General features: G+C 39.9%; 2 protein-coding genes across 2 annotated transcripts in view; one reads left to right on the top strand and one right to left on the bottom strand.

Annotated features, from left to right (window-relative positions):
- The window catches only part of wasla (WASP like actin nucleation promoting factor a), a 47886-nt gene extending 42788 nt beyond the window's left edge, over positions 1–5098 (bottom strand). The window contains exon 1 of the mRNA XM_052030336.1: positions 4831–5098. Coding sequence (XP_051886296.1) covers positions 4831–4950 — 120 coding nt within the window. The 5' untranslated portion in view covers positions 4951–5098. The remainder of the gene's footprint in view (positions 1–4830) is intronic.
- A 74-nt stretch (positions 5099–5172) lies between these two features.
- hyal6 (hyaluronoglucosaminidase 6) overlaps positions 5173–12565 on the top strand; it is a 60485-nt gene continuing 53092 nt past the window's right edge. The window contains exon 1 of the mRNA XM_052030340.1: positions 5173–5307. The gene's annotated coding sequence lies outside the window, so the exon portion shown is untranslated. The remainder of the gene's footprint in view (positions 5308–12565) is intronic.

The following is a 12565-nucleotide window of genomic DNA, read 5'->3' as shown; positions in this document are numbered from 1 at the left end:
TCTGTATCATTTTAAGAAAGATTTCTACTCTTAAGATACCAATACCTGCCGAACAACTCTCAATTCCAGAAAATCTTAATTAAATGACCAAATCTCCAGTCACTGCAAATTTCAGGTATGGTTGGAGAAAGGCCCTTCTCCACCCCACACAAAATTATATAGAAACCAGAGGTTAGACAAAAATAAGGATGTCCAGTGAGCCTATTTGGTTAAACTTAAGGGAGCATCAAAGAACCCATAATTCAGACACCTCTATTTTTGCCACAATTCTGCAAGATCTTGTTACTCCTCCTCCAATTCTCATCCAATTACTACACTTGGACTTGATTTCACAACAAATTTGTTATTTTTAAAATATAACACATGGCACAATGCAGAAATTCTAATGATTGGATTGTGTGTTTTATTTTTAAATTGTGAAATTCCTCATTGTAACGTTAACCGTGTAATCCAATCAGGCTGGTAAGGATAACGTTTAATACTAAAATTTCTCAAAATATTAACATCCCAAACTTCATAACAGTGGATGGGAGTGTGGAATGAACATCGCTAGGTGGAGAAATCAAAAGGATGGGTGAAAAGAATCCAAGGACTATGGGATGTCTAAGTGACAGAACTGACATATGTCAGCTGGCTCAGAAGTTATAGAGTCAGAGTTGTACAGCCCATAGGCAGGACCACAGCATCCATCCTGACCTTTTTTACCCATCTACACTAATCCCATTTGCCCACATTAGGCCTGTATCCTTCTATGTCTTGTCTATTCAGTTGGTGAAGAATCAGCAAGGTGTAACTTAGCATGTCAGACAGCACCTGTGGAAAGAACAGAACAGTTAATATTTTGGGTAAAGCCTTTAAAGAATGGAAAAAATTACAAAGAGCAAGGTTTAGTAAGTCCATTTCCCTCCATAGATGCTGGCCGACCCGCTGAGTTTATCCAGCATCTTGTGTGTTGTTTAGGGAAGTAATTCCTGAGCAAAATATCCTTGGCTTAACCATACTCACCTGCTTCAATTACATTATCTTGTTAAAGTCAATCACAAAATTGTTCCTCAACAATTCCATTGTTCAGCTCAAATCACAGCTCATCCTGGACCATAGAAAAAAGCAATTATCTAAGCTTGGGCCAACAGTAGAACATAACTTTTTCTGTGGTTGAGCAATCATCTCAAACAATAGATCAGAAATCTAATGACCTTCAAAGGGTACCATCATTGCTCAGTCCCCGTTATTAATATCATGTGGTGGTGGTCACCACTTAAAATTTAACAATCATGTCAATGTTGTGTTGACAAAGGCAAGGCAAAACAAGAAGCGGTTTACCACTTGTCCTTTCAAACTGTTATCCACAAGCTTTAATCTGCAGTACAGATGACCCCAGTGTTACTGCCATTTGGGTAATGGAAATTCACCTTTACAGCATTCACAAATCACTACACAAAAATTGGATATACATAATAATATTCATTCTTACCAATTTTTATAAACGCACCATAGAAAGCATCTTATCCGGATGTATCATGGCTTGGTATGGCAAATGCTCTGCCCAAGACCGCAAGAAACTGCGGAGAGTCATGTACACGGCTCAGCACATCACAAAATCCAGCCTCCCCTCCATGGACTCTGTCTATACTTCTCACCACCTCAGTAAGCAGCCAACATAATCAAAGACACCTCCCACCCCAGACATTCTCTCTTCTCCTCCCGCTCATCTGGCAAAAGATACAAAAGCCTGAAAGTACGTACCACCAGGATCAAGGACAGCTTCTACCCCACTGTCATAAGACTACTGATTGGACCTCTTGTACGATAAGATGGACTCTTGACGTCACAATCAATCTTGTCATGGCCTTAAACCTTATTATCTGCCTGCAGTGCACTTTCTCTGTAACTTTATTCTGCATTCTGTTATTGCTTTTCCCTTGATGTACTGATGTGGTGAAATGATCTGTCTGGATGGCATGCAAAACGAAGTTTTTCAATGTACCTCGGTAGATGTGCTAATTACCAATTTATGTTAGAAAAACATAATTAAGTAATTACAAAATTAATTTTTTTCAACTTGCATTTCTTGACATGACTTTATGTTATGGAAAGTTGCAATAGAGATTTCTAGGAACACAAACAACCCCCCGGGAAATATGGCGGTTGCTTGTATGTTGAAGCATACATCATCACCTGGACAGCTGTGGTGGTAACAATAGTTACAGCTCAACATTAAAGTTTCAAGAAATCAATATTCTTGACATTGCAGAATGTACTGCTGCAACTCATCGAGGTTGCTCGGATAACATCTTCCTATGAATTCTACCGAAGGAGGGCAAGAGTGGAAATGTTGTGAAACACATTCTTCACCAAGTTCTACTCCAGTTAGTACATTATCCCCACTTGGATGTGGATCAGAATTCTGCAGCATGGCAAACATTACCAATGCAGTACCATCACCACAAGCTTTCAGGGGGCTATCCACCATTTTTTCCAAACAACCAGGGATATTTAAAGACTGCAGCCTTACTAATGTTGCCAATACCCTAAGATCAAATACCAATCAACTCACATTTACATTCTACAGAAGATATTTTGCTAGGGATTTCCATTATTTCTATTTTTGTTTTATTGACTTCTTGGGCAGCAAATAAATGGCAAAGTCATCTGCTCTTTGAATCCCCTCCACAACCTCACATCACTTAACTTTAAAAATTTCCTTCAGCATTGGAAGGCAGCAACACCTTGCCATGAGGCTCACTTTTAGCAGCTCTTCCCTCCCAAAATTACTTCACATTTCCTTCCCTTCACAACTAATCTTTTTACATCCTTCCAGCTAAGCTTTATGATATACATCGATCAAAGTCTCTATTCTACCCACATGCTTTTCTTTTTCACCATTTCCAGAACATCCTGCAATTCCCCTCCCAACACAATTGTCAATGCTATCTCTCCACTTGTCTCCTCTCTTGCATTTGAGGGAGCCATAAACGTGAAACAAACTACTCAAAATAGGTTTACAAGTGAACAAAACAGTAAGTAAACCAACACCATCCCCCCAACCCGATCGCAGATAGCTGGATGAAAAAAACTGGCTTAGGAGCATGGTTGCTGTTTGATCGTGTTTGTAATGTTTGCACTTTCTCCGTAACCACATGGGTTTCTTTCCAAGGATGTGCTGATTGGTAGGTTAGTTGGCTAATGAGAATTGCCCCTTGTGTAGGCAAACAGTGGGGGGTGGGGGGGGGAAGCTGTTGGGCACAAGAGATAAAAGGTTACACAGAAGAAAGTGAGGTAATGGGATGCTCCTGAGAACTCAATGGCCCAAGTCACCTTCTTCTATGTCTTGTGTAAAATACAAGAAATAAAAAAAAAATTAAGGGCCTTAACAAAATTTTGCAGCAAGTATTCTAGAATTCAAGGGGCTGGAGTCTGTGACCATTTAGGGAAAAGTTTAGGAGAATGAACAAGTGAAATATAAATCTGTGCTGAAAACTGGTGACACTGAAGCGGTGAGAGGTGCATGCATTAGAGGAATAGTATGTCATGGGAGAACTAGGCAAAGGTGATAGCAACGTGATTCAGAACTACTTCATTCCATGGACGCAGGCAAGTTTTAATATGCAATACATGGTTCCCCAAGAAAACACAAGCTGCAGATGCTGGAATCTGGAGCAACAAACAATCTGCTGGAGGAATTCAGCAGGTTGAGCAGCATCTGTGAGGAAAAGGAACTGTCAACATTTCAGGTTGAAACCCTACATCAGGATTGAAGCTGCTTGACCCCTGAGTTCCTCCAGCAGACTGTTTGCTGCAGATGGTTCCCCAAGACTACGTTATAGGTTTGGTGCATTCTGTGGAATGGACACAAAGGTAACACCAATTATGGCCATATTTCAAATGCTTTGCAAATCTGCTGCTCAATGCATCTGAGTTGCATATATTTCTGAAACAAACAATGCATATTTAAAAATCTTTGTTTTATAATAACATCCTGAACTTCAAGCAAACTGCAGTGAACGATTCACTCACAAAACCATACTAACACAAACTTAGTAGCTCACTATGTATAGAAAACAACTACACGGAACAGAAGAAGTTTCCCTTCCGGGTGTGCAACATTTGGTGAAAGATAATCAATAGGATGGTCCTTCCTGTTGATGCAAACATGGGAGTATCGTGTCACAAGCAAATTAATCCCCCACAAAACACAGTACTCAAGTAAACCTCGACTCATACGTTGAATGACTAGTTCGTTCTTTAAAAACTTTCCAAGATTTCGTTTCGTACGTTTGATATTCAGTAAGCACAAACGAAACCATGACTAGTAAGCCAACAATAAGATTCCAACTTTATATTCTGGGAATTTCAAGAAAGCATAACCCGTAAGGGGAACTTTACGCTTGCTCTGCAGTGGGGCAATTGATTCTTCTTGTTTTTACAAAAGTGCAAAGTTAATTCTGCAGCGGGCATAAAATGAACAAACTCGGGTATAAAGGTGTTACTTTGGTGAAGCTCCTTATTGCGCAGTAAAATGACGAGGCTACCTGCCTGCAGCAGGAGTCAGGCTGGCAAACTGCAGGCGAAGACATCGCAGGGAGAAGCCCGGCTCAAAAGTGAGAAGCAGATTCGCAAAGCCGCAGCCACCCTCCCACCACACCCACCGGCCACCTAAGGCTGGTTTGCATCCTACTCTCCCGCGGGCTTTACTCAGGCCTAGGTTACAAGGGCCCGGCTTGGGCTTCCCTCGGGCACCGCCAGGCCCACGCCAAACTCCGAGTGCGGCCCAGGCCGAGCTCCCCTCCCTTTCTGCCCGCTCGGCCGGTGCATGGATTCCACACTCACCAGGCACTTCCTGCCCAGGCAGTTGAAGAGGCACTCGTTCTCCTGCCCGGTGAGGAGAATCGAGCCGACGTTCGTGGCCCGCGGCCGGCTACCGCCGCCGCTCTGCTGATTGGAAATCATGGCTGGGGACGGACACACTCGACGCCTGACTCGGCCTCCCTTCTCCTTCAGCGACGGCCGCCGCTCGAGTCCATAGCGGCAGCGCGTGCCCTTCGCCGCGAGCCCAGTGACGGTCACCCCGCCTCACGGCGCGCGCACCGCGCGTCCTCGCCCGGCGCCGCCGCGAGCCCAGTGACGGTTACCCGCCCCCCTCCCGCGCGCGCTCACGATCACGATCGATGCTCGTGTAAGATTCAAACTTGGCTCAACTTTGCGCCCCACCGGCGGCAGCCCACCCTGGACACTGAGCTCCCGCGAACCCTCTCGGATAATAACACGGCTCCCTTGCGTTTTGTTAGTGAAATTCGTTCTTTTTAGGTAAGGGACGTGTTGGTAGTTTGGACGGGAGGAACACTGAGGAGGGGAGAGAGGTTGGTATTTGCTTTAATCCTGAAGTGCCTTAGGCAGTGGTGTGGACGGTTGACAGTAAAATGGGTTTGTTGAGAATTTGGGTGGTGGAGGGAAGGAGTTGGGTCGGATGGAGGGTCTGGGGAATGGGGGAGTGGGATGGATGGGGGGAAGGGAGGGGATGTGGGTGGAAGAAGGAGTTGGGTAAAAGGGATGGACGGAGGGAGGGAATGGAGAGAGGGAGTGGGGGCAGAGGGCGGGGATGGAAGGAGGGAGTGGGCACAGAGGGAGGGGATGGACGGAGGGAGTGGGCACAGAGGGAGGGGATGGACGGAGGGAGTGGGCGCAGAGGGACGGGATGGATGGAGGGGCCAGAGGGACGGGATGGATGGACGGAGGGAGTGGGCGCAGGGGGAGGGGATGGATGGAGGGAGTGGGGGCAGAGGGACGGGATGGATGGAGGGGCCAGAAGGACGGGATGGATGGATGGATGGAGGGAGTGGGGCCAGAGGGACGGGATGGATAGATGGAGGGAGTGGGAGCAGAGGGACAAGATGGATGGACAGAGGGAGTGGGGCCGGGGGGAGTGGAATGAAGGGAGGGGCTGGGAAGAGGATGGGCTGGGATGGAGTGAGTGGCTGGGGAGATTTGGGTGGGAAGGAAGGATGGGCTGGGAGGATGAGGGGGTAGGGCAGAGGCAGTTGCTGGGGAGTTGGGAGTGGGCTGGAGGTAGGGCTGTGGAAGAGAGCTGAGAAGGAGAGACTGGAGATGGAGTGGAGGGGAAGTTATCTGAGTGGGAGGGAAGGAGAGGAGGTATGTGGTGCAGTAAGTATATGGGTGAGGGGAGATTGAGGAATCTAAGTGGATGAGTGGAGGCAGTGCAAGGAGGTAAGTGGAGAAAGATGGAATTAGGAGTTACCTTGGGGTGGAAGCTGTGTAGGGCAGAGGAAGAGAGTGAAGAGTGGTGGAAGAATGACGGAGTGAAGAAATGGAGCAGAGAGGGGGAATGAAGAGAGGGATAGGGAATGGGGAAGATTTATGTGTGGAGTGGTCTGGGGAGATGGGGGAATAGTGGGGTAGGAGAAGAAAGGGGTGGGGGAGAGTTTCCAAGGGAAAAGTGGGGAAAGACTGATGGAGAAAGAGGAGTAAGATGGACGAAGGAGGGGTTGAGAAAGGGAGCTGAAGGATTAAGTGAGGTGGGAAATAAGAGAACAAAGAAAAACTGGGAAAAGAGGGAGGAAATGTGAAAGTGCAGAGTGTGGAATGGGAGAAACCTTTATGCAGGGAATTGAAAAAAGGGGAAGATTTTAACTAAGGTGTAGAATTTGGGCAGATCTGAGCCAGGAGCCAATGGACCTGGGAGGTGGGAGAAGGAGTGGGAGAAGAACTTTGAAAAACTAGAGGGGGTCAAGGAATCAGATGATGCCTAACATTTAACAGTCTTCCATTTATTATGACAGTGAAAACTCTGGACTTGTGATTTGAAACCAATAACCATAAGAATACTCATAGGAATTACAAAGCAAATCATTTTGATTAATGGTTGATATCTTTCAAAGTTTCTGTGCTTTACTCAATATAGGCGTCATAATAGACTTCTCATCAGCAATTTGCAATGAAGGCCAAGCAGAAATAAATAACTGGATTAAAAGAAGATTATGAAAATACTTTGTACCTCAAACAGCATCTATGGAGAAAGCTTCCAGGCTCAACAGCGTGTTCAATGATTTTAAATGAAGAGCATTTGTAGTATTTTCTGTTTTTATTTCAGATTTCCAGCATCCACTGTTTTCCTTTCATAATTTTAGATAATGATTCTGCTTCTCTTTCATTCACTCCTCCAGATCCAATTTTGTTTGCTTTGCTTGTCCCATTATCACTGCTTTGACGTGTACTTGCATTCTTTTTGTCACTTTCTCCCACCTTCCACACAATCAAAGACCTATTTTTGTTTTCTGCTTCCCTTTTCCTTTTCCCTGGTGCTTAAAACCTCCATTTTTTTCCAATTTTGATGAAAGGTAATCAACTTGAAAAGATAATTCTGTTTTTCTCCAGAGATGCTGCCTGGCCTACAAATTATTTCCAGCATTTTCTGTTTTATTCAAGAAAGAGCAATAAAATGAAGGGGCAACATCTTCATACTTCATTTCAAATTTCACTCAAAATGAAAGCAATTTTATTGTTATTTTTCTTTTTACTAGCTTTCATTTATGTCTTGGCTTATTTTGTGGCAATTAATGGTCCAGATTTACTCTGTACAGACTTTGGAGTTATTCAAAATTAGGAAACCATGCAAAAAAAGATACCTGATGCAGAAATCTGACATGTAATACAAAATGTGCCATTTAAAAACTTACTTGTAACAAAAAAGTCAGCAGAATTTTTATTTGCTGATTCCAGACCAAGGCTGGTGATCAATAAAGTTTTATTAATGACAGTGTTTAGAGGAGTATGAAGAATGTGTAGTGTGCACAAATGTTCAAAATCCTGTCAAAGATGGGAATTTAGTTATGTTTAGTAAAAACAAGAAGATTAGTAACTCAACAGAAAAGATGTATTGAACAATGGTGCTTCTGTTGATGCGGGTAATCAAAATCAATGAATAAATGTATTAAATCCTTCTGTTATTGCAGAAAATGTTGGCCTACCATTAAAGCTTAAATGCTTGCCAAGGTCATTAAAAATTACTGCACACTAAACTACACAGAAATGCTACAAAAGCTTCTTTGAAGATGTAGGTGAAGCCACAAGTATGCTAATCAGTGAGTGGGTTCAACTCTACTGCAAGAACAAAAGAATTGGATAAAATGCAGTGGAAAAAAAGATAAAGCAAAAATACAGTTAGGTTTACAATTTTGAAACAGAAACACATGGACTTGGGTATTCATAGGCAAAAAGCTTTGAAAATTTAATATTGTTGTTTCAAATCAGTATACAAGTTCCATAGCTTTAAAAATAGAGGCATAGTGACTAACAGTCACTAAGTGTATAAATGTCATCAGCCTTTACTAATCACATTCTTACTGGGTTAAAGACCTTAGAATGCAGAAGAGATTTACTAGAATTATGCCAGGGATGAGTAATGGAGACAGAATAGAAAGTAAGATTGTTCTTCTTGGAGCAGAGAAACATAACCAAGGAACTAATGGAGATAATAAAAATAAAGAAGAAGAAACTGTCACTCACTCAAGGATACAGATTTGCATTGCTGATAACTTGCAGAAAAAAACAGAAGGAAACTGAGGAGAATTGAAATTGATTTTATTTAGTGAGTTGTTATTATCCGAAATGCACTGCTAAAACGGATGGTGGAGGTCATTGATAATTTTGTAAGGTGAATTGGAGAAATAATCAAAGGGAAAATCCAGTGCATACCACCATCCTTTTTTAGTTTTTGTAAATATTTCTTACTTAACCTTGGGTTTTTATTCTGCCAAATAAATGAAAGAATTTTAAAATCAATAGTGTCAAAAAAAGATTTCAGGACAAAAGTTGGAATCGCTTGAAGTAAATATAAAAATTTTGGTAAAATGTTCATCTTAATCGCATTAATTCGGCCTACCAATGATAAAGACAGTGGAGACCACTTAGTAAATAATTGTTTAACGTGGTCAATTAAAGGCAATAGATTAGCTTTAAATAAGTCCTTATGTTTCTTGGTAATTTTAACACCTAAATACATAAAGTAGTCAGTTACCAATCTAAAAGGTAATTGGCTATAAACTGGGGTTTGCATATTCAATGGAAAAAGTTCGCTCTTATTAAGATTTAATCTATAGCCAGACAAAACACTAAACTGATCTAGTAGTGATAGTACTGCGGGGATAGATTCATCCGGATTAGAAATATAAAGTAACAGGTCATCTGCGTAGAGAGATATCTTATGAATCTTCTGTCCGCGAGTAATGCCACATATATTTGAAGAGTCCCGGCGTGCAATAGCCAAGGGTTCCAAAGCAATATCAAATAATAAAGGGCTTAACGGGCAACCTTGTCTAGTACCTCGAAAAAGCCTAAACAAAGGAGATCGTTGATTATTAATAAGTATTGAAGCCATAGGTGTATAATAAATCATTTTAATCGCAGATATAAATTTAGGGCTAAAGTTAAATTTTTGAAGTGTAGTGAATAGATATTCCCATTCGACTGTCAAACGCCTTTTCAGCATCTAGTGAAACAACACATTCTGGGATTTGGGATGAAGGAGTATATATAATATTCATTAATCTTCTAATATTAAAACATAAATAACAATTCTGAATAAATCCTGTCTGGTCTTCAGAGATAATTTGTGGGAGAACCTTTTCCAGTCTAAAGGCCAATATTTTGGAAAATTATTTTTGAATCTACATTTAGTAAAGAAATAGGTCTATAAGATGCACAATCAGTGGGATCTTTATCCTTTTTAAGAATTAACGAAATAGTTGCTTCATAGAAAGATTGTGGTAGTTTACCCACTGATAGGGCATCTTTAAAAATTTTGGCTAACCAGGGAAAAAGAATATCAGAAAAGGATTAAAAAAATTCAGCTGTATATCCGTCAGGGCCGGGTGCTTTACCCGAGTTCATTGAAAATATTACTTTCTTAATTTCTTCCTCCGAAATGGGAGCATCTAATGTAGAACATTCGTTTAAAGATAGTTGGGGAATCTTCAGATCTCTTAAAAATTCATACATTAATGTAGGATCCTCAGGGGATTCTGATTGGTATAAAGAAGAATAAAATTCTTGAAAGGATTTGTTGATTTGAACATGATCTCTCGTGTAGGTACCATCTGGTTTACGAATTTTATTAATCTGGCGTTTAGATAAAGTAGCTTTCAACTGGTTGGCCAATAATTTACCAGATTTGTCACCATGTATATAAAATTGAGTTTTGTTTTTAAGTAGTAGATTTTCAATTGAAGATGTTAATAATAAACTATGTTGTAGTTGGAGTTCTGTTCTCTTTTTAAAAAGCTCCAGATTCGGAGTATCAGAATATTTTTTATTGATTTCTTTAATCTTGTCAATCAATATATGTATTGCATTATTAGTTCGTATTTTCAAACCGGCAGAATATGAAATAATTTGCCCACGGATATATACTTTAAAAGTATCCCATATTATCCCACTGGAAATTTCTTCAGTAAAATTAGTTAAAAAGAAAAATGAAATCTGTTCTTTAATAAATTGGACGAAATCTGAGTCTTGTAATAGAGAAGGATTAAATTGCCATTGTCTGACATCAAAGGATACATCTGGTAATTTAATTGATAAAGTCAATGCTGCATGATCAGAAATGGCAATTGCATCATATTTACAGTCCATAGTAAGTGGAGCTAATCTAGCATCAATAAAAAAATAATCAATCCTCAAGTAGTTACGGTAAACATGAGAAAAGAATGAAAATTCTTTATCATATGGGTGTAGAAATCTCCAAACATCTAAAATTCCAGATTCAACTAAAAAGGAATTAATAAAGACAGTGGATTTGTTTGGAAGTGCAGGATTTGACACAGATCTATCCATTGAAGGGTTTAGACAGCAGTTAAAATCTCCACCCATAATCACAGTGTATTCATTCAAATTAGGGTGATCTACATTGGGTGCATAAAGATTAACCATAACAACTTTTCTATTATGAAGCAGACCAGTAATTAATAAAAATCTACCATTTGGGTCTGATATTGTCTCATGATGGACAAACGAAATTGAGGAGTCTATAAAAATAGAAAATCCTTTCACCTTTGCTTGTGAATTTGAATGGAACTGTTGACCCCTCCAAAATCTAAAAAAACATTGATTATCTTTCTTCCTGACGTGAGTCATCTGAACGAAAATAATCTGAGCATTTAATCTATGAAAGAATGGGAATATGACACTAATTGGTCTCACAGAATAATGCAAGGCAAAAAGATGCCATTCGGCCTAATAGATCTATCGGCTGTTAGAAATGCGATCTGTCCCTGGGTTATGCATGCCCGTCTTATGGGCACCGCTACATACGAACAAACTCCCATGATATTATTAAATTCAAAAGTCCGATGTAAGTACATACATTTATTCCTACAAATGGCAGGGCTAGTTCCCTCCCCCTCTCTATTAATTATTCTGTCTTATCAGTCTTGTGTGCTTTTAATGCCATTCATTACAATAATGTGGAGGTATGGTTATTATATCGAGTGATTTTTGTATATTTTCCAACCTACAGACAAAATTGACATGGGCGTCTCTAAAAATGAATCCCATTTATTACTTGGGGATGGCCTGTAGCTATCCAATTAGTCTGGCTCTCCATGAATCACTATAATTGTTTTCCATTCAATTTACCCCTTTCCTTTTTTAAAAATTATTTGCTTCTGTCACCCTTTCAAGGAATGAATTCCAGATCACAACAACTAGATGCACAAATATGTTCTCATTTCTAGTTTTCTTTTTGCCTGTCACATTTAATATACCCTATATCCTCTACTTATTAATACTTCTGACACTAATAAATAAAAATAAAATAATAACAGATGAATAAATAACAAATATTAAAATAAATAAATGCATTTACTTAAAATCCTATCATCTGAAATTATTGGAATTCTTGATAAAGAATCTGTTATGTCAGCAATACAACAAATTGTGATATGACATTGTCAAAGTAGGGAGAGAACAGTTTTTCACAAGTATTGCACTGCCCTATGTGGCAATCCATGTCACTAACATCTTTTTGATGTTAGCAATGTGTCATCCATGAATTGATCATAATGAAACACATTATACCTCTTTAATAATGATACAATATATTATGACATACTGGAGTTTTTTCAAACGTCTGATGGTCAATTAAATGTAAGTTTAATTGGCTACATTTTTGGTTCTGAAACAGTGGCCACCCAGTGTGTGGACATAATATCTGAGGTGATGCAATGTTTATAATGAGTCAGAGGAGATATTACTTTATGATAGTTTATTAGGTAGATCTTCCCTCCATGATTGGCCACCAATACAGAGAATGGAGAACATGGAAGAAGTCATTTGAAGAATACTCATGTAATATTTTCATTCTGAATAGGCCATTCATTTTTTTTCTATGATACAGAAAAAATACTGGTGTACTGTCCATTGAATTCTGTAACTTTGTCCATTATTTTGCTCTGAAAATTGAAATTGAGCATGTTGAGTTAATTCTATTTATTTCAATTTATCTTTATAAAAGATAATATAGCCATTTGTATTATTCAAATGACATCCTCCA

This window comes from Pristis pectinata, chromosome 15 (genome assembly GCF_009764475.1).
Source record: "Pristis pectinata isolate sPriPec2 chromosome 15, sPriPec2.1.pri, whole genome shotgun sequence".
NCBI classification, from domain to species: Eukaryota; Metazoa; Chordata; class Chondrichthyes; order Rhinopristiformes; family Pristidae; genus Pristis; species Pristis pectinata.
This window is presented reverse-complemented; position numbering and strand designations above follow the sequence as displayed.